The following is a 27207-nucleotide window of genomic DNA, read 5'->3' on the forward strand; positions in this document are numbered from 1 at the left end:
AGAGAGACAGAGAGAGAGAGAGAGAGAGACAGAGAGACAGAGAGAGAGAGAGAGAGAGAGAGAGAGAGAGAGAGAGACAGAGAGAGAGAGAGAGAGAGAGAGAGAGAGAGAGAGAGAGAGAGAGAGAGAGAGAGATATGAGAGCAACATGGATGGATGAATGGTGGATAGACAATAGACAGACAGATAGATAGGTGGATAGATAGATGGATGGATGGATAGAGAAATGAATGGATGGATGGAGAGCTAGATAGATAAATAGATAGGTGGATAGATAGATGATGGATGGATAGAGAGATGAATGGATGAATGGATGGATGGATGGATGGATGGATGGATGGATGGATGGATGGCTGGCTACATGGCTAGATAGATAGAAGGATGGAAGGACAGGCAACTAGCTACATAGATAGATAGATAGATAGATAGATAGATAGATAGATAGATAGATAGACAGACAGACATACAGATGAATGGATAGAAAGATCATACACTTATGGATGTTTATGTAGAAGGGCCATAGGAATAGGACAAGTTGTCCTGAGCTCAGCCTCCAAAGTAGAGGAGCAGGAATGGGTTGGATTACTAGTAAAAATCCTTGGGCCAGCTGAGTAGCTCAGTGGGTTGAGAGCCAGGCCTAGAGACGGGAGGTCCTGGGTTCAAATCTGACCTTAGACACTTCCTAGCTGTGTGATCCTGGGCAAGTCACTTACCCCCATTGCCTAGCCTTTACCACCCTTCTGCCTTGGAACCAATACACAGTATTGATTCTAAGGTGGAAGGTAAGAGTTAAAAAAAAGAAAGAAATCCCTTCCATACTACCAGTACTAGCCCTTGCTGGCAGGACCATACTCAAATTCTATAGTAAGATATCTGGCACAACTTTTCCATCAAGTCCTTCATCCTTCAGTCACCTGAGCCCTTCTCTGGCATTGCCCAGAGCACAGAAAATATCCTGCCTGCCACTGCTCATGGCTTTACAGTGTTTCAAGGTAGGACTTGGTCCGAGTGGGCACTCCAGTCAGTGAAGATTGCAGCCCCTTTAGGACTTAGTATTTGAAGACTTAGGTCTTGAAGAGTTGCTAGGAAAAATAAAAATCAAGACAAGTCCCACCATGAGGCCAACCTGCTGTTGAGACTCTCTGGGCTTAGCCAGGATGATCATAGGCTGATGAATCCTTCTGTCTTGTTGGGGCTGGCTATCATTTGTACCCAAACCAAGGATCAGAGAAATAAGGATTGGAGAAATTTTAAAGCCACAGGAGCAAAAGAAAACAGATGTAACCAGGGTGGAAGAACTGGGTCTTTGCCTTAGTGTGCTGAATTTTAGAGGACACTGACAGTAATTGTTCTCCTTTAGCTAAGCAGAAGAATGACTCCCTAATTCCTGAGACTAATAACCCAAATTAGGAGGCTACCAGATGGATGCTTCCTTGGCCCATAGATATCACCCAAGCAAGCTCCTTTTCAGCCCAGGGTGGGCTGGGGTCTGTCTCTCCTTTAGGGGATAGTGTCCCAGTGCCTCCCCATCTCTACCTTACAGCTGAACTCATCTTAAAAAGTTGATTGAGGGCTCATTTATTTCATGTGACTTCCCCAGACCATTTGCCTCAGGTATAAGAAATGTTAGTGATGGTGCTATAAACATTGCTCCAAGAAATAAGGTGAAAGGGCAGCTGGTGGCTCAGTGAATAGAGAGCCAGGAAGTACTGGCCTGAGATACTTCTGACCTGGGCAAGTCACTTAACCCCAATTGTCTAGCCCTCACTGCTCTTCTACTTTGGAACCAATACCTAGTTTTGATTCCAAGACAGAAGGAAATGATTAAAAAAAGAATTAAGGTGAAGATTTAGAGATTAATCTTAATTTGTACACAAAATTTGTGGTCTTTCTTGACTTCTCACCATGCTAGTTGAGAAATATCTATCCATATATTACCTAAACTTGGGCAGCCCATAAAAAACCAGATTAGGTTTATTCAGAGCTATAAAAATCTGGAGAACAATTTATGGCCAACAAGAAGGGTTTTCTAATTTTATGGAGGGAAACAAAATAAAGAAAGATATTTGAGGTTAAAAAAAGAACCTCATAGCATTCTATGCCCCTATATGAGTCTCTGGAGACTTTGACCAGAGGGGTGATCCTTAGATTCAAAAAGAGAAAGGAACCCAGGGAAAGGACCCTGCAGAAACTTGAGCTTATGAGCTCACATCATTTCCAGCTTTCTCCAATGATAGCACCTTGCTGATGCCAGGGCCCAAGGGGAGGGGAGTTTGAAATTGTGAAGGGGAAGATACCGTAGGAAGGAAGCTAATGGAAGTGGGGAAGGGGAGGAGGAAGACTGATTATATGGAGGTGATGGGAAGAGGGAGCAGGGAAGGAAAGGGAGAAGCAAAATGGTGATGGAGAAGACCCCACCTCATACTCCAGGTACTCTTTCCGGAGCCTGTATTCCTCCAAGTCTCGGCTTCGGCCTCTCCGCTCAGGCAGGTTTCTCTGGAGATCGATTAAGTCATCAGAGGCAGCATCCAAACAGCTCTCATGGGATCGATGTTGTTCCTCCTGTGTTTTAAAGGGGTCCAGACTGAGGATATTGTCAGGCTTTGGGACCACCCAAAGAACAACTCTAGAGGAGATATCCAGATCCCTCCTCTCCACTCCCACCCTCATGGGAGCCCCTGCCCTCTACAGTCTTCTCTTGGGTTCTGCCCTAATTCTTCCCTCTGTCCTTTCCTATCTGCCAAGGGGTCAGTATACCAGGGAGCTCCGGGCTGGGCCAGTGGGTAGGATGGGTCGGACAAATTTCCTCTGAGAGCCCACGGCAGCAGGAAAGGGTGGCGCAGAGTGGGTGGCTGCAGCCAAGTTAATCCGAGCGATCCAAGAACTCATCTCCTTGGCAGTTCTAGAGTTAACAATGGAAAAGCCATTGGGTGAGCGGGTGGAAGCCAGGGAGTGAAAACAGTCCATCCTTTATATATTTGCTCTGTTTCCTCCCCTTACACCATTTCTTTCCTCCTTCCTCTTCCAAGCCACACATGCTCATTTCATCTCTATTTTTAGTGGAAGATTATCCAGATTCCTCACCCCTCCTTCCCCAGGCAGAATACAAATCCTGAGAATTTCATGGTAGAAACCAATAGTGAATTGAGCCCAATTCCCAGCCAACAGCATAGGCTCAATCAGGGCTGAAGACCCAGGAGAGAATCAGAAAGAAGCTATATAGGGCAGGAGGGGCCAATGAGAAGAGCCCCAGAACTATTATGAAGGGGAACCCGTGCACCTTCATCCTACCCTCCTGTAAGAACTCACGGGGCATGGAAGAGGTAGAGACGCCAATCAGCCGTGCGCAGTTGAAAGACATGAGGTTTCTTGGTGTAATGGACAGCAGGGATTGCCAGTGCATGATGTACCCCCACAGCTTCCTCTGGCATGGGCCCATCTGGGTACCAGTTTTCTGGACAAGACTCTTCTCCCTTTCCCAAAGGTATGAGACTTAAAGATGAGAAGAAACTTACCAGGTCTTTGGAGGGAATGTGAACCACAATCAGGCACTGGGCTGCCATCTTCTTTCCAATGGGATTGGAGGCTGCTCACCATGGAGAGGGTATCCTTACCTTCAGGAAGTAGAGTACCATCCCTCGAAGCAGGGTGTGGAACATCTTCCAGCCACGCTTCCCCCACGGAGCTATCCAGAGAAAAAAAGTGACGCGTACATATATAACTAAGTTCAGGTAGGTCACTGAAGCTTTGCCCCAGGGAGAGAACTTCCTCTTGGTACAGTCTTCTAATCAGGGAGGGTGGGAACTATTTTTGTCCCTACCAGGATGACCCTGGGATAAGCAGTACTTTCCTTTCCTAGATATGACTGCTTTAGGAGAGAAGGCATTTGAAGCACATTTTTCTTGGGGAGGTTCTTTTTTCCTTGGGGAGGTTTTTTTTTTAATTTCTCATTTTATTCAATCCACTCTAAAGAGTGGGAAGAAGGAGCAAATCATAATTCATGTAGAAATGCCTCCTTCAACCCTAGGACCTTTAGAGCCCCTTCTCCCATGCCCCTTCCCCAATCCACTCCTTGTCCAATAAATAAAAAGGGAAGAAGTTTTTTGGGGGAAGGGGGTGCCCCAAGATTGAGACATTTCAGATTCTTCAACCCTGTACGCTGAAGAGCTAAGCTTCTCCCACGTTTATTCTAGGATAGGGGTAATTCTCTGAAGCCTCAGGCAGCCTTGGGATGAACATTAAACTGGGGCAGGGTTCCCAGGCCAGTATTTTCCATCTATACGCAGAGTTGCTGAGTTTGCCCCAATTATCAGAGTAGACATACTAAATGGGCAATGGTATGGAGTCAGGAAGACCTGAGTTAAAATCTGACCTCAGATATTTCCTTGCTGAGTGACCTTGGTCAGGTCACATAACTCCTGTCTATCTCAGTTTCCTCAACTGTAAAATGAAGATAAGCACAGTACCTACTTGTTGTGAAGATCAAATTAGATATTTGTAAAGCACCTAGCCCACTGCCTGGCATAAAGTAAGTGCTAAATGCTTATTTTCTTCCCTTCCTCTCAGTGATCCTCCCTCTCTACCCTCCTCCTGACACTCCCAAAGGCCTTGGCCACTGAAGAATAGTCTGCCCTGGCCCAGTTTTTCCATGGGAAGCAGTGTGATCCAGCACTCATGGAAATTCCACCTCATACTCTGGGGAAAGGACAAAATAAAAATAGCTCAGTTCAAATGCCTCCTTCTCTGTGTAGCTTGTCCTGATTCCCCCAACCCAAAGAGATTTCTTCCTCTGGGTGGCACAGCTGATAGAGCGCTGGACCTGGATCAGGAAGAGCAGAGTTTGAATCCTGTCTTAGATATTTCCTAGTTCTGGAATCCCAGGCAAGTTCCTTTTTTCAGCCTCCAGCTCCTCATCTATAAAATGGGGATAATAGCACCTACCTCACATGACTGATGTGATGGTCAAATGAGATAATACATGTAAAAGCACTGTGTGAAACTTACAGCATCATATGAATGTGAGTGATGATGATGAGGGCTTTTTACATACAACTAGGTGGTGCAGTGGATAGAGCACCGGACCTGGAGTCAGGGGGACCGGAGTTGAAATCTGGCCACCGACACTTAATAGCTGTGTGACCCTGAGCAAGTCATTTAGCCCTATTTGCCTCAACTTCTTCATCTGGTAAATGAATGGAGAAGGAAATGACAAAGTACCAATGTCTTTGCCAGGAAGACCCCAAATGAGACACAATATACATCCTGAACACTCACTCTTTTTCCCATCAACATCAGCGTGCATCTTTCGAGCGAGGAGCCCTTGCTTGTAAGTGGGTACAGTAGGGTCGTGGACCAACTGAACAAAAGTATTACGTCTCTTCTGGCTGCCCGAAATGGATGGCCTGGGCTTCATGGGCTTCATGGCTCCTTCCTCCTCTTCATCCCTGTGTGATGAGGAGCCAGAGGGGATAAGGAGTGATGGAAGGAATCCTTTAGGAGTACAGCCACAGCAGAGGAAACAGCTCTGAGGGCAAAGGGGATAGAAGTCACAAAGACCTGAGTTTGAATCCTGCCTTGGATACTAGCTGTATGACCTTGGGCAAGTCATAAACTCTGTCTACATCCGTTCGCTCATCTATAAAATGAGGATAATAATAGCACCCGCCTCACAGGGTTTTTGTGAGGACCAAGTGATATAACATATTTAGAGTACACTATAACTTTTGGTAATAATTATTATATTATTAGGGATGGAGACCTAGAGGGGACAGCAGCAAGGCAGCCTCCCTGAGCCCTGGGATGGATGTGAATTTGTCCACCCCTTTTGCCCTATAAGTCTAGGACAAACTTTTTGTTCTCCTAACACTACCCTCGTCTGTCTCTCAGGTACCCATGCTCTAAGAGGCAGAGATGCTCCATGAATTATGGGATTCTCTGTTTCCCCTTTTTGAGCTATCCTATATGTTCTCTGTATAGAGGGCAGAATGGACCTGGGCTCCCCTGCTTCTCCACTCCTTGTTTCAAATTTCCTCCTGGTAGCATGGACCGGGTCTTTGCTTCTGTCTCTTCCTCTCCTTGAGAATGATCACATGAGCCATGCCCTGGGGCTGCTGAAGTGCCAGATGATTCTTGGGTCCCAGGGGAACCAACTGGTCCCACAGTCTATCCTGGAGAAGTCCTATCAACATGGGCAGGGATTGGGGCTACTAGGGAGGAAGGTGGGAGTTGAGAGATGAGGGAGGGAGGGGGAGAAGGCTTATTACTTACATTGCCCATTCTAGCTTCTCACTGCGGATGGACCAGTAGAGTGCCTAGAAGCAGAAGAGAAAGAAACAGACCGTGGTCATCCTCAAAAGTTGAGGAAACTAGACACTTCCTGGCTGTGTGACCCTGGGAAAGTCACTTAATCCTGTTTGCTTAGCCTTTGCCCTTTTGTCTTAGAGTGTTACTAAGATAGAAAGTAAGAATTTTTTTTTTAAGTCTAGGAATTGAGGCCTAGGGAGGTTAAGTGATTTATCCAAGGTCAAACAAGTAGTAACCATCAGAAGCTAATTTTTCTTTGAAGCCCAGCTCAACTATCAAGCAACTCCTTCCTCCTGTAAAACACCACCTGCCATCCCATGCCCCACCACCAGTCCTTCTCTGACTGGACCAGAAGGGGAGCACTGTTCAATATCTTTTTCCTAAAAGGAGAGTGGACCAACCCACTTTGGGCATCTTTCATTTTCACCTTAAGAGTCCCCAATCCCAGCCAAGGAGGAAATGAACCGGGACCCTTAAATGCATCATGTCTTTCTTATATGATGCGAGATCCCTCAGACGGGATGAGCCAATGGCAAGTATGCACTGAACACCTAATGGAGAAGGGAGGTAATAGACTTTAAAATAATGGGGTTCTGGTTCCGGCTCTGCCTCTCAGAAGCAGATTACTTCCTTTCTTTGGGCCTCAGTTTGGTTGAAATGGAAAGATCACTGGATTTAGTCAAAGAACCAAGGTCCAAATCACATCTCTGTCATCCATGTAACCTTGGGTGAGTTCATTAACAATCTCTGGTTTCACTTCTATCTACAGAATGAAGGGTTCCATTAGATGACCCCCAAAGTCTCATCACTTGGGATAATGGGTATCAGTTCTAGGATATGCACATCAAGGACCCAGGTTCCTGACCTCCAAGAGGAGACCCCCCCAGACCTGTCTTGTTGGTCTGAATACCTTCAGCTGCTCCTTGGGGAAGTTCCCACCATCCTTCAAGCCATTCAGGTTGGTTATAAATTCCTGACAGGTCATGCTCTTGCCAATATTCTGTGACCACATGCGTCCATGAAGAAAAGCAGACTTAGATTACTAACCAACAGCATCGCCTCCCCTTTTCCCATTTCCTCATAACTTTCCCTGCCCAGATGCTGGGAACTTCTTTGATTTCTCTGCTTCAGATCTTGTCAGCAGTCATTTCCATGCTTGCCCTGCTGATTCGGATCTCCTAAGCTCTCTTCCCCTTACCCCATCTCCTTGCCTAAGGTTCTACAGCACCTCCGAGTTCCCTCCCCAGCCCATTCTATACCATGTGAATGTCACCCATTCATGAGGCCAACCTTTGATCTATCACTCCTGCCAATGGCCAACCTTTATCTCTAGAACTTGTTGACTTCGTGACTGTGGCCCCATGTGCTGGGGTGGAGAGGACTTACCCCATTTCTAGCCCTAGCGTCCCTATAGGTTTAGTTCAGTATGCCAGGAGTCAACCACAATGGCCTCACGCTCCAGGAAAAATGAAGAGGTTGAGCTACTGCAATTTCTTCTCTGATCTTTACCCCCTTCCCTCTTTCTCCCTTGATTCCTACTCACCTGTCCATGCAAATCTGTGTTAAGGAGCATGAGTGCACAAGTCAGGGTGTGGACAGCATCTGTGACACAGAGAGACCAGGATGAATAGGGTCTACTAATAATACTGACCAATTCAGCAGAACCAGATTCAGTGATTCAGTAGAACCACCTTTCTCCTTTTCCTTCCTCTTCTCTCCATTAAAGCCTTCCTCAGGTGCTTCACCATGGTGTAGAAGCCATAGGAGGGTAGATTTAGAGCTGAAAGAGCCCTTAGAAGATAGCAAGTCCAGTGAAAATGAGGCCAAAGTCACATAAGAGATAATGGGGACTTGAACTCAGGTCCTCTGACACCAAATCCATTATCTATTCCTCATCGGACCATACTTCTTTCTTAAACCTTCGAGTATGGGTCTTGCAAACACCCACCCATCTTTTCATCAAAGGATCAGCCTAGTGAGCCTCATCCCTAGAGTCAATAGAGTGACTAAGTGACTCATTTCCATTCCTGAAACCATCTACTAATTTCTGGAAGTCAGAGTGGCTGTGATGCCCAGTCCAATGAAATCACAGCACTTAGATGGACTTGAGGCAAGCTGCCCCCTCTCCTCCAGTTCATTCCCAAGTCAGCAGTGACTGCTTTCTTTTGCTTCCTTTTGTCCCCTCTGGTCTGTGCTGTTTCCCTCCATGATCCTACTTTTCATACCTGCTGATGAGAAGGCCCCAGGGTTGCAATGGTGGAAACGCTTGGAGAATTGATACAGGATTCTCTCTCGCTCCTGAGTCTCCCCACTCAACACCAGAGCCTGGAGGAAGCCCCTGCAATGGGGTCAAGAGGACATGGCAAAATTCAGGGGCAGGATGGGAAAAATCACTGGAGAAACATGCAGTCTCCCACATCCACAATGGATTTCACCTCTCAGCCTCACTTCATTTGTCTGCTGAAATCTTTGATAGAATTATGGATCTAGACCTATAAAGGACCCAGGAGGTCATCTGATTCAGCTCCCTCATTTAATCATTGAGGAAACTGATGCCACAGGAAGTGACTTGCATAAAGTAGTATTTTATTCTAGAGAATATAGATCAAGACATGAAAGGGACCTGCGAGGTCAGGTAGAGAAACTGAGGCTCAAAGAGTCTAGTCACAGTGGAATTATACATTAGAAGTGGAATTTGAACCCAGAATTTAATACATGCCAGTTGGTATTACGGTTACTTGTGCTCCCTTCTTGCCTCTGTTGATCCCCTATAAGCAACTCACCGAAGGGCTTGGTCCAAGCTCTTATCTTTAAACTGGAAGAAGGACAGGTACTTCTCAGCCACATCCCTGCTGAAGTCATTGCTACAAACAAGAAGGTGATGGGAAGGGTGAGGAGCCTGAATCCTGGAGCCAAGATCCAGGCAGAGTAGGAGAAGGAAGGTTAGGAAGTAGCCTGGAAATCCCAGCAGGATAAACAGAGAGAAGGTCCTACCAGAGCCAGGAATCAATGCATTACCTGGCCAGTGAGGGGGGGCACAGTCTGGGCAAGGTACCCCAACAGGGGTAATAGGAAAACAGGTAGAGAAGGCCACTTCCACCTTGGGAACCTCATCCCAGACCCAGAAGGAGTGTTAAGACAAACGAGATCAGTTCAGTGACAAGGGAGAAGGGAAATGGAAACAGAGGCAGCCAACATGGAACATATCATAGGTGAGTTAGGGAGGAGAATCAGGGATGAGGGAAGAGACAGGAAAAAAACAGTGGGCTGTGTAGGAAAGCAATGCCATGGGTGCATTATCAATAGCTAGTCACACCTTCCATGAAAAGGGTTGACTTATTTTGTTGACCAATCAGCTGGGGCCCCTGCTTACTTCTTCTGAAGGTATGCAGCCACCTCGGATTTCCGGAAGCCATCCAAATGGTAGAGGCTTGAAGCCAGTTTCCAAGCCATTTGGTCTGGGCTGATCCCATTGGCAACCTTGTCTTTAACGTCTGGCCTCTTCTCTTCTCCCTGGAGCTCCTTTTGGGGGTCAGTGCTTTGGAGATGTCTGAAAAAAGACGAAAGGAGAGGACCTTAAGGACAAAGCTGGGGAGACCTAGAGTAAACCATTGAAGAATCACAGGCCTAACTTGGTTCTGATGGCACGATATTCATGCTGCTAATGAAGATCCAAGGCCTAGCATCCGTCTATGGCCAGTGGACAAATCTGAGACCCCTTACTTATTAGGGGACTCTATGAAAATGAGCTTAACCCAAGACCAACCGCAAAATGGAGGACAATTTCAAACAGTCTGTCCCTATCCAGGCACCAGATTTAGATCAAGCCTCCAAAGCACCTAGATGGCAAAGTAGAAGGAGGGATAGACTTGGAGTCAGGAAGATCTAGTTCAAATCGACTCTCAGACACTTAACTAGTTGTGTGACTCTGGGCAAGTCATTTATCCCCTGTTTGCTTCAGTTTCCTCAACTGTAAAATGGGGATAATAATAGCCTGATCTGCTAGGGTTGCTATAAGGATCAAGTGAGATTACAGTTATAACAGACATAACAAGTATTATATAGATCTTGGCCATTGTAATTATTAACTTATCAGTAGCTTAGTTTCTTTTTTCTTTTTCTTTTTTAAAATTTTTACCTTCCATCTTAGAAGCAATACTGCATATTGGTTCCAAGGCGGATGAGTAGTAAGGACTAGGCAATGAGGGGTTAGGTGACTTGCCCAGGGTCATACAACTAGAAAGTGTCAGAGGTCAGATTTAAACCATTTCTGGTCCAATTCCCTAGTTTCCTCAACTGTACAATGAGGGGTTGAACTGGATGGGCCCCCAGGTTCCTTTTAGCTCTAAGTCTATAACCCTTCTTAGTTCGTGAAAGGGCACAGCTCTTTTTAACAATAACAATAACAATAATAATAATAATAATAATAATAATAATAACCAACATTTTAATAATGATTTCAGGTTTACAAAATGTTTTACATATATCACCTCATTTTCCCCTCACTGAAACACTAAAAAGTAGGTGCTGGCTGTCGTTAATCCCCATTTTGTTGTTGTTGTTGTTGTTGCTGTTGTTGCTTAGTTGTGTCTGATTCTTTATGACCCCAATGGGGTTTGGTCGGCAAAAAATCCTGGGGTGGTTTGCAATTTCCTTCTCTAGTAGATTAAGACAAATAGAGGTTAAGTGACTTGCTAAGGATCGTACCACTAGTGAGTCTCTGAGGCCAGATTCGAATTCATCTTCCTGACTCCAGGCTCAGTGCTCTCTATCCACTGGAGTCACCCATTTTATAGATGAGAAAACTGAGGAGTTAAATGACTTGATCCTGAGTCACGTATAAACTGACTAGGAAAAACCTGGCTTGAATCTGAACAAAAGTAAAATCTAGCCTAATCCTCCAAGCTTTAGCGGATACTCAGTGCCTATAACTTTCCATCTGCCTGGGCTCAAAGACATTCTGGAAAGAAAAAACAAACCGTCAAACAAGACCAGAACTCTAGGTCTAGGCAGCTCCCATCTTTCTAGCTTTGTTCTCCTCCTCATCTCTTCTTCTCCCCCTAGTTCTAGCTCCTCATGATTCCCTCAAAGCCTCCAAGTTTGGGGTGAGTAGCATGAAAGCATATGGACAGGCATGACAGCCAAGAGTCTGGCACAGCCCCAAGAGGAGGAATGATATAGACGGCCCACAGAGAACTGTCTCCCTTTCCATGAGACTCCTTAGTATAATTAGACATGTTTTATTTGCATCTATGAAATAACTACAGCTAATGGTTATGAGCTAATTGTTTCTGCATAAGCAGAAGATGCTTCTCTGGCTCCACTAGGAGGAACAAAATGGCCCTGGGTCCTGAGGAGCAGATGATCAAAAAGGAATTCAGGATCCAAGCAGGAGGCAAAGGATAATTAGAGGAAATGGTTTGGAGGAAGCCGGGCTCCTAGAGAGAGAACTAGGGCCAAATTCAACCAGGAGTAGGAATACAAACCCAGGAAAGAGATATCGAGGGAGTCGGGGTAAAACAGCTCAGCCTGGTCTCAGAGAGCCAAAGAAGAGAAGTAGGAGAGAATTCAGGAGGCAGTTGGATGGGTCAGTAGACTGGAAGCCAGGCCCAGAGTCAGGAAATCCTGGGTTCAAATCTGACCTCAGATACTTTCTAGCTGTGTGACCCTGGGCAAGTCCTTTAACCCCCTTTGCCTACCTCTTTCCACTTTTCTGCCTTGGAACCAATACATAGTATTGATTCTAAGATGGAAGGTGAGTTAAAAAAAAGGAGAACACACACTTCATGGAGAAAAAAGCATGAATCATAAATAAGGAATTTCATAAGTCTTAACAGCACCATCTATTTGGAATGATGGACCTACTGGGCTTATGCCCTGATCAAACTTCTGTTCTCTACAGTAGAAATTTTTGCTGCCCTCAAGAGGATTAGGTACTTACAAGAAAAAAGAAAAATACACCAGGGAAGAAAAAAAAGTCTTTCATCGAAACACTTCTGATAAAAATCACACATATAAGTTCATAAGGAATAGTCACAAATTTGAAAGAGTGAGACTCATTCTCCAAAACATAAATGGTCAACAGGTTTTTTCAAAAAAAGAACCTAAGTTAATAATTAAGGGGGAAATTACTCAATCTCTAATAATCAAATGCAAATTAAAGCAACTCTGAGATGCCACCTTACATAGCAGGGTCAGTGAAAAATGTTCCAGATGACAAAAATCATAGGATTAAAAATGCTAAAATTCTATGATGGTGAGGCTGTGGGAAAATAGGCATGCTGGTGCAGAACTCATAGGGCTGTAAAACGATGGAATCTGTTTAGAAAGTAATATGGAACTATATGACAAAAACGACTTTTCATGTCCTTTGGTCCACTGATCCTACTACCAGGGCTGTTCTTTAAGGATTTTATTCACAGGAAAACAGTATTTCTCTTTTTATGAGCATCCTTTAGTGATAGTGTTTATAAGAACAAAAAGCTAGAAACAACTCATATGGGCAGGGATTGGAAACTGTCTAGAAAAACTAGGAAATATAAACGTGATGGAAAATTATTCTATCATTTGAAATGACAAGTATGAAGAATATGGTCAGATGAGAACATCTGCCAAATCCTTTGCAAATCTTAAAGTGCTATATAAATGTTAACTATGATTATTATTACAAAGAAATGTGGGGAATTTTATAAGAAATGATATAGAGGGAGCAAAGCAGAAGCACTAAATATGTACAAACTATGGAAAATAAGAGTAATAGTAATAACTAAAGGGCAGAGGGAGGAGTACTGGGCTTGGAATCAGGAAAGCTCATCTCATGAGCTCAAATCTGGCCTCAGACACTTCCTAGCTATGTGACCCTGGGTAAGTCACTTAACGTCATCTGTTGAGCTCTTGCCCTTCTGTCTTGGAGTTGATATGAGGACAGAAAGTAAGGGTTTAGAAAGATCGCCAGGCATTAAAAAAAACCAAGAAACTTGATCTGAGAATGTAGAAGGGAGATGGGGGTAGGGAATAGTGAGGGGGTAAGGGAGACCACTAATTTCCGGAGGTCATCTAACCACAGGAAGAGGTCATCAACCTGCAGAAGTGGGAGCGAAGTCAGGGATCGGAGCACAGAGGAAACAGCCAAAGCCCACAGGTCTCAAGTGGAAGAGGGGAAGGGTCACACCAGTCTAGGACCCTTCAGTTTGGTTTTCTGACAAAATGGGCTTGGGTATTCTCAAACAGGATTTCCCATATCTACCACCCAAAGGGACAATGAGACAGAAAGAAGAGAGGAGATATTTTCTTTTTGATGTCATTAATTTCCATTTCTTCTTTCCTTTATTTTTCTTTCTTTTCTTCTTTTGTTTCTTCTCCTCCATCCATCCTGAGATTTATTATGAACATTGTGTTCATGGGATCGTGTTCTCCTGTCATCCTATTCCTGTTATAGACTTCAGCCCTATTCCATTCAGTCTCTATTTAGTGGCCTAAACAACTGACTTTAATTCATAGGATCTCAGGGTACAAATTTAGGGACAGGTAGATCCATAAGGAACCTAGCCTGAAGAAGGTTACTGCCTCAAGTAGGTCCTTAAAAGGCTTCAAGTTGGATGTGAAGTCAAGAAGGTTCAAATCCTGCCTTGGACACTAACTTAAAAAACAAACCAACAATCCAACCTTTCCTGACCCCAGTTTCCCCATATGAAAAATGAGGGTAAAAATAGCACCTACTTCACAGGATTGTTGTGAGGGTCAACTGAGGTAACCATGCAAAAAAATGCCTTGTAAATCTTAAAATGTTATGTCGTTATTATTGATCATGATGATGATGATGATGATGATTATTTTAGAACTCACTGTCCAACCATCATCCTTTAGCTTTAGCCCCAACCTCTGGTCACTAAGACCTCCTTTCCTGGCCACTGATGACCTTTGCAACTACCTGAGCCCCCATTCAGGGGTTTTGTTCTCCCCAGACCCCCGGCTTAGCACCTTTATCAGGTTCTTGCTTCTCTGGTTCCTTTATGTCTGATAAGACTTTACTCTTCAACTCTGACCTTTGGTGTCCCAAGCAGTAACAGGCACCTTGATGAGAACTGGACTTGAAACCAGCAGCCCTAGAGCAATCCGGGCTCTGACACAGGCAAAGTCACTCATCCTTATGGGTAAAACGGGCACAACAGCACACACACTACCTACCAGCTTTGTAGGGTTGTGGTTGGAAAAGCATTGAATCGACGTCTTACAATGGGAATAAACATGCCTTATGATGGGTACCTGGATGCTCAGCCTGTCTCAGTAACCCTGAATGATTCTTCTGTGTCTCTAATTTTCCATTTCTTTTTAAAGGCTGTCATCGACCGACACCCAACTGTACCGTGATCCAGGCTTTAGTTTGTCACGGCTTGGAACCGTCCAGACTTTCCAAAAACTCCCCTTTTGTCTCTGCCCTCCGAAGATCCCACAGCTGGATCTTCAGGGGCATTTTTATAGCCCAGATCTATAGAATCACCCTCCCCTTCTATCCCCTCCCATCCCCTTCCTTTCATCTCCATTACCCTGTCCAAGCAGGATAAAACATAGTTAAATGTCAGTCTACATTATAATTATTCCTGTTAGTCACTCTCCATCCCATACCTAACCTGAGAGGCGATTTCCCTGGACTTACTCTCCGGTACTGGGTGGTGCTGGGCTGACATCCTGTTGGGCCTCCCCAGCCTCTTCTGGCTTGACTTCCTCTTGGGGCTCCACTGTCTTCTCCAGGGGCAAAGGCTCAGTTGTCTTCTTCAGGGAATCGGGATCTGCTCCCTTCTTTTCCAAGGATGAAGGGCAGGAAGTAGCTAGTATTCTCCACTCAGGGAAGGCACTGTTCTGGGGAAGACTCCCCTCCGAGGGCTGCAGAGGGCTGGGGTTCCAACTAGGGTTAAGACTGGGGCTGGGGCTAGAGCAGGAGCTGGAGAGAGGGTTGAGGCCAGCAACCTCCATGCTTGGGCTATCAGGCTCCTCGAATGAAGCAGGTGCCACACAGGGCTCTGGAGCTGGTGGCCAAGCATTCTCAGCATCGCTCTGACCTAGGGAAGAAGATTTGGGTGAGCCACTCGCTACTCCCTGGAAGATGCTTTCCCCTCTTCTCCCTTCCTCTCCTCTTCTCTTTCCTCCGGCTCTTTCTCTCATTTCTTCCTCTTACTTAATTTCCTTTCTCCCTCCCATTCCCTTCCTTTCTCTCTCTCTCCCTCCTCCTTCTATATCTGAGTAGAGTCAGCACTAACTCCTCAGACCCTCTTTTTCATATCTTGCTTTTATCTGGAGCGATGAGGCATCCAGAGAAGAGGAAGATGCTCTCTCTCCATTTGGCTACATGTGTAGGGAAGTGAGGTCCTCCAGGTTTTCCCTTCTCCCCCGCCCCTCAATCCCATGACACTTTTAGGGTTTGGAGGTATCCTCACTCTATCTCAGGCCCCCAAGTTACCAATTCCCCAGGCCCCCTAGTTCCCGAGCCCTTTCCCTGAAGTCAGTTTTCTTTTTTTAAATTAAAAAAAAATCCTTACCTTTAATTTTAACCCTTGCCTTCCATTTTAGCATCAATACTGTGTATTGACTCCAAGGCAGAAGAGTGGTAAGGGCTAGGCCATGGGGGTCAAGTGACTTGCCCAGGGTAACACAGCTGGGAAGTTTCTGAGGCCAGATTTGAACCCAGGACCTCCCATCTCTAGGTCTGGCTCTCAATCCACTGAGCCACCCAGCTGCCCCCTGAAGTCAGTTTTCGAACTGGAACTCACCTGATTCTCTCTCCTCGTCTACACCGGAGGGAAGCTCTGTGGTCCATTGGTATGTGTGGCTGTCCTGAACCTAGGGGGAAAATCCAAGCTCAGTTCCTTGGAGCCTGGTCATTTATGAGATCATCTAGTCCAACCCCCTCATTTTATAGGGGAGACAAGTGAAGCTCAGAGAGGAAGTCACACAGCAAGTTCATGACGTCAAAACTAGGACATGGCTCTCTGGAAACTCAGGTCTCCACCATCAGAGGAGGAAGAGCTGGATACCAAGGAGAGGCGACTGCTTAGGGGTGTGGAGGAGATCTGCTAGGAACTGGGGGTCACTTCTTTCTCTCACTCAGAGACTGTAGGGGCAGCCAGTGCTGGGCTAGAGGCGGAATTCGGGGCTGAGGGAACCAAGGAGCACTGAAGATTAGCACCAGGGAGGACAATCACTGACTACAGAGAAGGCAAGTCAGCCAGTGGATGGCACCTAGCAGGAAGTCTATAACAATTTGTTGAATTGAATACGTATTTTAAAAGAACTCTTAGCTTTTGTCTTAGAATCAATACTGTGAATTGGTTCCAAGGCAGAAGAGCTGTAAGGGCTAGGAAGTAGGGGTGAGGTGACTTGTCCAGGGTCACACATCTACAAAGAGTCTGAGACCAACCACATTTGAACCCAGGACCTCCTGTCTCTAGTCCCTACTCTCTAACCACTGAGCCACCTACATGTCTCCTTGAATGCTTATTCTAAGTCTTTCTTCTTTCCCAAGGAGAATGACCTTTAGCTGGGGAGGGGGCATGGCTAATGGGTAACAGAATGGCTAGCATCTACCCATAGAGAGTGTTACAGTTTGCAGAGTATTTTGTTTGCGTGTCACCACAACAACCCTGAGAATTGAGAGCTGGTTGGCTTTTGGCAGATTTGGTATTGGAAAATGATTCGATCAGAATCACAGAGCTAATGAGTGTCTGAGGCAGGATTTGAACTGAGTTCTTCCTGAATATCCACTCCACCACTCCCTTAACTGCCTTATCCAAGGTAAGTCAGATAGTGGCAAGAATACTCCTAACTGCCCTCCACCCCTAAACTTGGAGTCTTGATTATGGAGTGAGCCAAAAAAATAATAGCCAAGATTTATAGAATACATTTTGCAAAGCACTTTATATATGTACCCATTTGATCCAATAGTACTATCATTATCCCCATTCTACAGATAAGGAAATTGAGGCTGAGAAAATAAACAACAGTGATAACTGGAAAATGTGGAGAGCAGAAAAAAATGTCATGAGAATGAAAAAGGATAAACATATTCATTTTTTAAGTTGGAAAGGGAGAATGGATTCTTTGGATTCTAGAATAAAATATTGAAGAGAAGCTTTTGGGTGTTATTTAGAAACAGAGAAATAATGACCTCTGAGAGCCAGCTAGAACGGACTCAGCTGGAACAAGTCAGTTCAGACTGATTTTATTTCCTTTTTGGACAGGATGACGAGGCTGGAAGATCAAGGGGGTGCTATAGATATTGGACTCTACACCTGGACTTTAGCAAGGCACTTTAAAAAGGAGCAGCCAAGTAGCACAGTGCATAAAGCTCCAGGTTTTGAATCAGGTGGAACTGGGTTCAAATCTGATCTCAGACACTTCCCAGCTGTATGAACCTTGGCAAGTCACTTAAGCCTGATTGTCTAACACTAGCCACTCTTCCATCTTAGAGCTGATGCTAAGACAGACAGTAAGAGTGAACAAGGAAAAAAGGCCCCCATGATCTGGTAGAGAAATGATTCCCAAAGTGGGCGCCACTGCCCCCTGGTGGGTGCTACAGCAATCCAGGAGGGCGGTGATGGCCACAGGTGCATTTATCTTTCCTATTAATTGCTATTAAAATTTAAAAAAAATAATTTCCATTGGGCTAAGTAATGGAAAGGGGGCAGTAGGCCAAAAAAGTTTGGGAACCACTGTGGTAAAGCTTTGTTTAGAGGAATAGCAATCTATGAGGCTATTTATTATCAGAGCTCTAGCTACCTCCACTTTCAGCTCCAGTGGGAAGGATGGTGGATACTGGCTTCCCCATTTGGAAGACTAGTTCCCAGGCTGTGATGTTTAGTCTCTCTTTACTTCTTTCCTCTGTTTGAGCAGGGTGAACGCCGATTCCGAAGTTCATTTTATTTTGTAACATTTCTTTTTCTAATTTATGTTTAAATTCCTTTTGCCAGCTAGAAAAAAATTAACCCATCTAGCTGCTCTTGATATTTCTGTTGCCTTATTGATGAATAGGGAAAAAAGAGTGGCCAGCAATATCCATATTCCAAAGCTGGAGACCAAAGGAGGGAGAGCATACTTTTGTTGTCACCTTCCAGAGAGACAGAGAAAGCAGATAGACAAAGAAAAATTTTAGAAGTAAAACCTAGCTCAGTGTAAAGGAACTCCCTCATAAGAAGAATTATCCTAAAATGGAAAAGACTGTCTTGGAAGATAATGAGTGCCTCATCGATTGAAGTGTTCAAGTAGATGTTGGATGACTACTCATTGGACTTTCCTTCTTGGGTCTGGGTTTGACTAGATCAGGGGTGCTTAAACTGGGGTCTAGAGACCCACAAGGAATCTGTGGATAGATTTCAGGAGGTCTATGAACCTGAATGGGTAAAGAAAATTACGTCTTCCTTTTTATTAATCTCTAAGAAAAACGAGCTTTTTGTTGTTATGAACATAGACAATAAAGCATTATTCTGAGAAGGGGGTCAATAAACTTCATTGGTTGATAAAGAAGTCCTTGATGAAAGGAAAGTTTAAGATGGTCTCTGCTATGATTTTGTGCTTATTGAGTCCAACCTACTCATTTTACAGATGAGGAAAATGCAATCCCCAGGAATGGTACCTTACTCAGAATTAGTACAACTGGTTGGTGAAAGAGGCAGGATGGAGCACAGCTTTCATTCTGGGACACTATTCTTTCAATTACAACATACTGCGGTTGGGAATGATCAAGGCAGCCTTTCTCAGGCATGGTAGGAAACTATCCCTGAGAACTGTATTGGCAAACCTATGGCACATGTGCCGGAGAGGGCTTCTCCTCTCCCCCTCTCCACCCCACCTGAGGACATTTTTCACATCTCCTGCCCCTCTGCCCAGGAATCCAATGGGAACACTTCCTCCCTCCCTGTCTGGGGTAAGGAGGCGGCTCACATGCAGTATGAGACCAAGTTTGGCCACTTGGTCTCTAAAAGGTTCACCATCACTGCCTTAGAAGAGTCAGACAGAGCCCCTTAGAGTGAACTTGCCCTCCTTCAGAGGAAGAAGCAATGAGGGAACCTGATTCTGATCAACAAAGAACAACTTACTTAAAAAGAAAACATGGCAAGCAGAAGGCATAGTAGATAGAGTATTGAACTGGGAATCAGGAGGATCTGAATTCAAAATCTGCCTTGGATCCATACTCAGCCTCTGGGCAAGTCATTTAATTTAAACTAATGAGTTTGCCTCATTTATAAAGTGGGAATAATAACACTTTCATCTTAGGATTCTTGTGAGGTTAAAATGAATTATTTGTATAGTATAGACACAGATATATACCCAAAGGTGTATATATATTTATATTTTTGTTGTTGAATCATTTTCAGTTGTGTCTGACTCTTTGTAACCTCATTTGACATTTTCTTGGCAAGGATACTGGAGTAGTTTGCCATTTCCTTCTCTAGCTCATTTGGCGGATGAGGAAGCAGAGGCAAACAGAGAGAAGTGACTTGCCTAGGGTCATCCAGCTAGAATGTGAGGCCATATTTGAACTCATGAAGATGAGTCTTCCTGACTCCAAGCTCAGTGCTCTATCCATTGCACCACTTGTTTTCCCTATATAAATACCTGTATAATACCTATAGAAACAAGTTATAGTATGATATGCTCCTACATAGTACCTATAGAAATGAGAGTTGTATTACTATTATTACAAACAATGGAAATCTTAGGAATGGAACATAAGGCTTTGCCCCAGGATAACTGTATCACAAGTTCTTTTGTTCACATGGCTTTTTTTTAAAAATCTTACCTTCCATCTTAGCACTGATACTAGGTATCAGTTCCAAAACAGAAGAAGGGTAAGGGCTAGGTTAAGTGACTTGCCCAAGGTCACACAGCTAGGAAATATCTGAAGCCAGATTTGAACCCAGAACTCCTGTTTCCAGGATTGGTTCTCAATCCAGTGAGCCACTTAGCTACCTCTTGGTTCACATGTCTGATATGAATTCTAAGGCATCCCTAGCATCTCTTTGTCCTGTGTCTCATTGCTCTTTTGCTTGAGCACCTCTCTATGATGGATGGGTGAAACTAGGAAACCAGGAGATGAGCCCAGGGACTGCCACGGGGCAGGAAGTCTCCCCCACTCCCACCCTAAGTACATATTCCATGTCTCAAAGAGGGAAGAGACTATGTCCAGGGACACTGTGGATGGAGAGAAGAGCCTAAGAGTCTGGATTTGCTATCTGTTCATCAGCTTTCAACTCTTTCTGAGGGTCTCAAGATACATTAAAATAAGATGATCGGAATGCTTTCACAGAAGGACCCTGGAAAAAAGAAACTACTCTAGTAAGAAATGTCCAAGCTAGTGTGGTCTACAAAGCACTGGATTAGGAATCAGAGGGCCTGGGTTCAAATCCTACCTTTAGCACTCACTAACTCTATGACCTTATCTTGGCCTCGGTTTCTTGGTCTCAGTTAGGCTAGATGAATTCTAAGGTCCTTTCCGTCTCTATTTCCTTGATCCTGCTCCCCAGAGACCAGCGTTGCTGTTACTCTTGGCCCCACTCCCTCGTGCCCACCAGCTCAACTTGTGTCTTCATGGACAAACTCAACACCCTTTCCAGAACACCGGCCTCTTCCTTACCGACAAGGTCTCCTGTACCGTCAGAGGACTGGAGACAGAGGCAGGCACACTGGCACAATCCTGTTTCACCCAGGACTGATAATGCAGCTTGTAGGTGGGCACCGGATGCAAGGGGTCAGTCTCTCTATCAGGATCAGCTACTGATTCTGGCTCATTCTCTGGGTCCCAAGAACCACCTCTTCCCTCAAGTAGTGATCTCTGGGTCCACTGAGTCTCTGATTCAAACCTGCAGTGCTCAGTCCTCTCCTCTCCATCAGATACTGGGAGGCTCCAAGAAGATTCTTCAGGAGCACCAGTGACTGAGGTCGGGCTCTCCAGGAAGAGGGGATTGTCAAAAAACAAGCTCTCCTCTTCTTCCCCCCACTCCACAGGAGAGCCGAGAGGGTCCTCTTGTTGAATCTCTCTTTGATCTTCCTCTGGCCCACTGCTGTCTTGTGAGGAGTCATCTGCCATGTGCAAGGACCTTGGGCCAGTGCCCTGGTCCTGGGAAGCTTGCCCACTTGGGGAGAAGTTTGGGAGCTCCATGGGGGAAGGTATGCAGCGCCTCAGCTCTTCTCGGAACACGTCTGTCTTCTCTAACTCCTCTTCTAGGTCGAGGACACACATCTGGGCTTGTAGGATGCCAGCCCAGAACGTGACCTGGGTGGAATTGTTCTGACTATCTCTTAGGTTCCTTGAGTGAAGATGTTCTCTTGGAGAAACAGGAGAGGCCTCCCTTTTTGGCCTAAGGTAGTGTTCTGGAAGAGGTAACACCTCGGGGCTCCTGTTAGCACTCAGGATTCTGGGAACATCTTGGTTTGCCAAATATTGAGGATCAACAACCCAGGCTTGGTCCACAGGAACCTCAGAAGGCTCATAGACTCCCTTTGCGGGGTCTCCAGGGGCTGGCTGAAGATTTTCCCCTATGTGGGCCAGGTGATAACCCATGGCTTCAGGATATTTGGGGAGCCCTTCGCCGTCCATCCTCCCAGACACTCTGGCAGCAGGCTGAGGTCCTCCTGCCTTCTCTGCCTACAATCTCATTGTGTCTGCTGAAGTGAGACAGGTCAGAGGGATACACTTGCGTCTACCCTGTAAAGTCAAAACAAACACCAGTTAGTAAATTCTGGGTGAGACCCAGCATAGCCCCCAAGGAAAGTGGGGGTTCAGAAAAAAAAAACAGGAAAAGGGGGGGCTAGCCTAAGGCTATATTTAGCCTGCTTCCTGGGGGAGGAGGCAGAAGGTAGGCTTCCAGGAAGGCTAGATAACCATTTGGGGGGGGGGGTTTGCGTGTGAAGAGGAAGTTAGGAGGCCTCCTTCGATTGGATGAGAAGGTCTTGAAAGCCCCTTCCAGACTGGAGTCCAGCGTGTCTTCCCTTGTGGATAGAGCTTGTGTGTACAGAATTTTTAGATTTCATGCTGTCTCCCCTCTTAGATTCCGAGCTCCTTAAGGGCAAGGACCCTCTTTTGCCTCTGTATCTTTAGTGGCTCCACTTAATCCATGCTTCCTGACTGACTTCATAGAATCAGAACCTTGGAGACATAGGCAAGGGCCACCTTCCATCCACTGAAGGATGGATCTTCTTCTTCTCCTTCCTCCCCTCCATCCCAAAGCCCTGCCCGGGCTGAGGGGAGCTCCAGCCCTTCCTTGGGCTTCCTGTCATTCTTTAGCTTTGTTCCCTTCCCATTGGGTATACAATCAGAGGCGTATAGGGGAAAGGTGAAGTTCCCTGAGAAACTGGCTCAGCTGGGTCTTCCAGGCAAGAACTTCTTGTTGTTCAGTCATTTTTCGGTGATGTCTGACTCTCTGGGACCCGACTAGGAGTTTTCTTGGCAAAGAGATTGGAGTGGCTTATCATTTGCTTCTCCAGTTCATTTTACAGATGAGGAAACTGAGGCCAACAGGGTGAAGTGACTTGCCCAGGATCACCCAGCTAACAAGTGTCTGAGCCTAGATTTGAACTCCTGAAGATGAGTCTTCCCAATTCCACGTCTGGCACTCTATCCACTGTGCCACCAGTCCATAACAAATGCTTATTAATCACTTAAAGTCTCCGTTCTGACATTTGCTAATGGCAGCATGGTGTGGGGGAGAGAGCACTATGCTTGGAGTCAGGAAGTTCTGGGCTCAAATTCTGCCTCAGACTCATTGTGTGACCTCTTGTCCCCATTTAGCCTTTGTTTCCTCATCTGTATAATGGGGCTGGGGCATTTCTGGTGGAGCTACATGTTTTAGTCCCTTGGTAAAAACCATACTTGACCAGAGGCTTTTTGAATATAGGGGGCTACACTGGGTCATTGTAAGAATAACGCAGATAATGTATATAAAATGCTTTATAGGGGGCAGCTGGGTAGCTCAGTGGATTGAGAGCCAGGCCTAGAGATGGGAGGTCCTAGGTTCAAATCTGGCCTCAGATACTTCCCAACTGTGTGACCCTGGGCAAGTCACTTAACCCCCACTGCCTAGCCCTTACCACTCTTCTGCTTTGGAACCAATACACAGTATTGATTCTAAGATGGAAGGTAAGAGTTTTAAAAAAAATAAAATGCTTTATAAATTTTAAATTTCATCCTATAAAAGTACACCATTATTATTATTACTATTTTTGTTGACTGTATAACCCATAAAGCAAATGTTGGATTTAGAGTCAAGAAGTCTTGGATTCAAATTCTACCTCAGGTACTTCTACTCTCTACAACTGGCCTGGCAAGTCATTCAACCTTTCTGTGCTTTGGTTTCCTCATCTGTAAATATTGGACTCGATGGCCCTGGAGGCTTCTTCTAGCTCCAGACCTACAATCCTAAGGGGTCACACTAACCATTGGGCAAACAAAGAGAAGATGCAAATTCTTAAGGAATCTACAATCAGATGGGGAGGTGAGAATGTGAAGGGAGAATAAGGACTTCACTCATGCAAAAGGGGATGTATGGCCACCAAGAGCCCACAGTGCTCAAGCCTTGCCTAGGGCTCCATGGAGAAGAAGAGACTAGATTCCATAATAATGGATAAAAATGAGGAGGAGGCAGCCACAGTAGTATGGGGTCCAGAGTTAGACACATTAGGTGCAGCTGGGCGGACAAAGGCTAAGAAGAAAGACCTGTTTTCAAATCCTCCCTAGGACATTTACTAGTCTTACCTTGGGCAAGTCATTTAGTTTCTCAGCCTCAGATTTCTCATCTGTAAAATGGGGATAAATATGGCAGCTACCTTATGGGATCATTGCGAAGATAAAGTGAGATAATGTATTTAAAAGACTTTGTAAGCCTTCAAGTAATCTATCTACTCACCCAACTATCTATCTATCTATCTATCTATCTATCTATCTATCTATCTATCTANAGGAATCTATCTATCTATCTATCTATCTATCTATCTATCTATCTATCTATCTATCTATCTGTCTGTCTGTCTGTCTTTCTATCCATCCATCCATCCATCCATCCATCCATCCATCCATCTGTCTGTCCATCCATCTCTCTCTCTCTCTGTCTGTCTGTCTATCCATCCATCCATCCATCCATCCATCCATCCATCCATCCATCTATCTACCTATCTGTCTATCCATCCAACTATCTATCCATCCGTCTGTCTGCCTATCCATCCATCCATTCATCCATCTGTCCACCCATCTGTCTGTCCCTTTGTCCCTCTGTCCATCCATCTATCTATCTATCTATCTATCTATCTATCTATCTATCTATCTATCTATCTATCTATCTATCTATCTTTTTCTTTCTTTTTCTTCCTCTTCCTCCTCCTTCCCAGGGACATCGTGCCCTTCTCTGGCCATTATTTAGGCCCTGAGGGGATGGACTTTGGCCGGGGCACAGCTGTCCTGTCCCTCCTCAGCAGTCTAACTGAGGCACAGTGGACCTCTTCCTATTTAAAAACAGACCCTTAAAGGGCTACCTGGGTGGACATGGAAAGGCATTTCCAGCAGATGGTCACCAGGTGGCGGTCAGGAGCCAGGAAGGCCAGCCCTCTTCAGGCTGGGTTGGTCTCAAGTCTAATTTAGCAAGAAAAGGGGTCCTTGGTCCCGGGCATCGCACACCACCTGGTCATTTTATAATTGAAGAAACTGAGCCTAGGGAAGTCAAGTGACTTCACCAGAGTCATACAGGCAGTTTATTGTTAACGGGTGGGATTTGAGAGCCCAGGTCATTCGATGCTGGACCTAGTGTGTTCTCCATGGAGAAGGAAACAGAGATAGACAGACAGATGGAGAGACAGGAACATCCAGTGAAGATGCCTGTTGGCAGCTCTACTTCAATTGTCTTTCTTTTTTTAAACCCTTACCTTCAACCTTAGCATAAATACCAAGAATAGAAAGCAGAAATGATAGAGAAGAGCTAGGCAACTGGCATTAAGTGACTTGCCCAAGGTCACACAGCTAAAAAGTGTCTGAGATCAGATTTGAACCCAGGACCTCCTGTATCTAAGTGTGGCTCTCAATCCACTGAGCCACCTCACTGGTGTCTTTTGCCTGGTGAGAAAGAGCCTGCTTTGCTCCCTATTCCCCCTCTGAACAAGGTCAATGTTGTAAATTGGGGTAAATTGCTACCACTGCCCCATGTCTTCCTATGGAATATATCTGAGTATGTGACAATTGCCTGTGTGCATATGTTTTAGAGAAGGCAGTGAAGTAGAAAGAACCCTGAGTTTGGCATCAGAAAATGTGGCCTTCGGTCCCATTTCCACCTCTCACAAGATGTGTGACCTTGGGCAAGTCATTCAGCTTTCCTGAGTCTCAGTTTGCTCCATCTGTAAAATGGGGATAATAATTCTCTTTTGTTGAGAAAGCTAAATAGAACACGGCTGTGGAATTGCTATTATTACACTGTCACGGTAGGTATAGAGAATAAGATTAAACTGGAAGACCTTGCTAACAGAAGAGATAAGTGAGAAAGAGAAAAATATTTAGGGTAGAGACGAAGGGGCAAGCAAAGGCTCAGGCATTCCGTTCAGGAATCCTCTTAGTTCATCCCTCTTATTTAAGGAAACTGAGTTCCAAACAGGTAGCATGACTTGTCCAAGGTCACCTTGCCTTGGCTTGGACCGAAGTGGCTGGATAAGGTACCCAGGTGAGAAATATTTCAGAACAAGCTTGAGGTGGCCACCAGGTCAGTGTGTGGTCCAGTGTTAGATGGTTTGAGTTCCAATCCTTCTACTGTTTGATTTCACTGGGCTTCGGTTTCCTCATCTATAAAATGAGAGTTCTGGATTTGTCCTAGGAGATCCCTTAGAGCTCTAGATCAAAGATCCCATTCATTCAATCTGGCTAGGCCTCAGTTTTCTTATTAGTAAAATGGGGCTAATTACGCCTTACAGGACTATCTCCCAGGGCTGTTGGGAGGGTCACCTGAGATGTAAAGGACCTGGGAAAGCCTCCGAGCATCATGGGAACATCAGTCACAATGCCGACTTTTTAACTCCAGCCCTGCCCTGGCCATTCCAGGAAGCCTAGAACTAGGAGACTCCCAGGCTGAACAACAGTGGCAGACACGGTCCATTCTACAGAGGTGGGCAGCCCTCGGCGCCCAGAGGAGAAGATGCCTCGGCTCTCTAGAGGGCTCTCAGGCGTGCAAAGTGCTTTCTTTCCATATTTGAGCCTTCCAACAACCTATTCGAGACAGATGTTATCCCCAATCTCCAGATGGGGAAGCCAAGCCTACAAAAAGCTGTGTGACTTGCTTAGGGTCTCACAGCCAGGCAAGATTTGAATTCAGATCTTCTTGCCTTCAATTCTTCAATTCCTGCCTTCCTCTTCACTGACGGGGTTCCCAATACAGAGCTTTTTTGGCCCTGGATCAAAGACTTCCCTGGGCCCTCTGGCTCTCTTGAGAATCCTTCCCTGACCCTCTAAGGGCTCATTCACTCTATCCTGGAAACTTCCACTTCCCCTGGACAAAGAACCCCATGATTTCTCCGGGCCCAGCCAGAGCTGGTGACTCAGGAGGCTGCCTTGACCCTTCCCATTCTTGCCTGGGCAGCTGGAGGAAATGAATCCCAGAGAGAGGAAGAAAGAGAGACTGAGTCCCCACTCCGGGAGGACGGGGAGCCAGCCTTCCTGGGTGGAGGGACAGATGAAAGAAGACAGCCTGGGCCAGGAGACCTCTGAGGCACCAGGGGAGAGAGGCAGCTCCTCTGAGGCCCCACATCCGGCCAGGAAGGAAGAAAGGCAGTCATTCATGCAAATGAAGCCATTGAGAGACAGAGACTGAGAGAGAGAGAGAGAGAGAGAGAGAGAGAGAGAGAGAGAGAGAGAGAGAGAGAAAGAGAGAGAGAGAGAGAGAGAGAG

The 27207-nt window shown here is 45.5% G+C and overlaps 1 protein-coding gene across 1 annotated transcript in view; it reads right to left on the minus strand.

Annotated features, from left to right (window-relative positions):
* The window catches only part of PSD4 (pleckstrin and Sec7 domain containing 4), an 80249-nt gene that overhangs the window by 19186 nt on the left and 33856 nt on the right, over positions 1 to 27207 (minus strand). The window contains exons 5-18 of the mRNA XM_044659344.1: positions 20929 to 21601; positions 16070 to 16139; positions 14959 to 15361; positions 9676 to 9852; positions 9086 to 9166; positions 8528 to 8640; positions 7846 to 7904; positions 7213 to 7302; positions 6267 to 6310; positions 5274 to 5443; positions 3614 to 3684; positions 3309 to 3472; positions 2757 to 2901; positions 2418 to 2561 (exon numbers count right to left, since the gene is read on the minus strand). Of these exons, the coding sequence (XP_044515279.1) occupies positions 2418 to 2561; positions 2757 to 2901; positions 3309 to 3472; positions 3614 to 3684; positions 5274 to 5443; positions 6267 to 6310; positions 7213 to 7302; positions 7846 to 7904; positions 8528 to 8640; positions 9086 to 9166; positions 9676 to 9852; positions 14959 to 15361; positions 16070 to 16139; positions 20929 to 21601 (2404 nt within the window). The remainder of the gene's footprint in view (positions 1 to 2417; positions 2562 to 2756; positions 2902 to 3308; positions 3473 to 3613; positions 3685 to 5273; positions 5444 to 6266; positions 6311 to 7212; positions 7303 to 7845; positions 7905 to 8527; positions 8641 to 9085; positions 9167 to 9675; positions 9853 to 14958; positions 15362 to 16069; positions 16140 to 20928; positions 21602 to 27207) is intronic.

This window comes from Gracilinanus agilis, chromosome 2 (assembly GCF_016433145.1).
Source record: "Gracilinanus agilis isolate LMUSP501 chromosome 2, AgileGrace, whole genome shotgun sequence".
Taxonomy (NCBI): Eukaryota; Metazoa; Chordata; class Mammalia; order Didelphimorphia; family Didelphidae; genus Gracilinanus; species Gracilinanus agilis.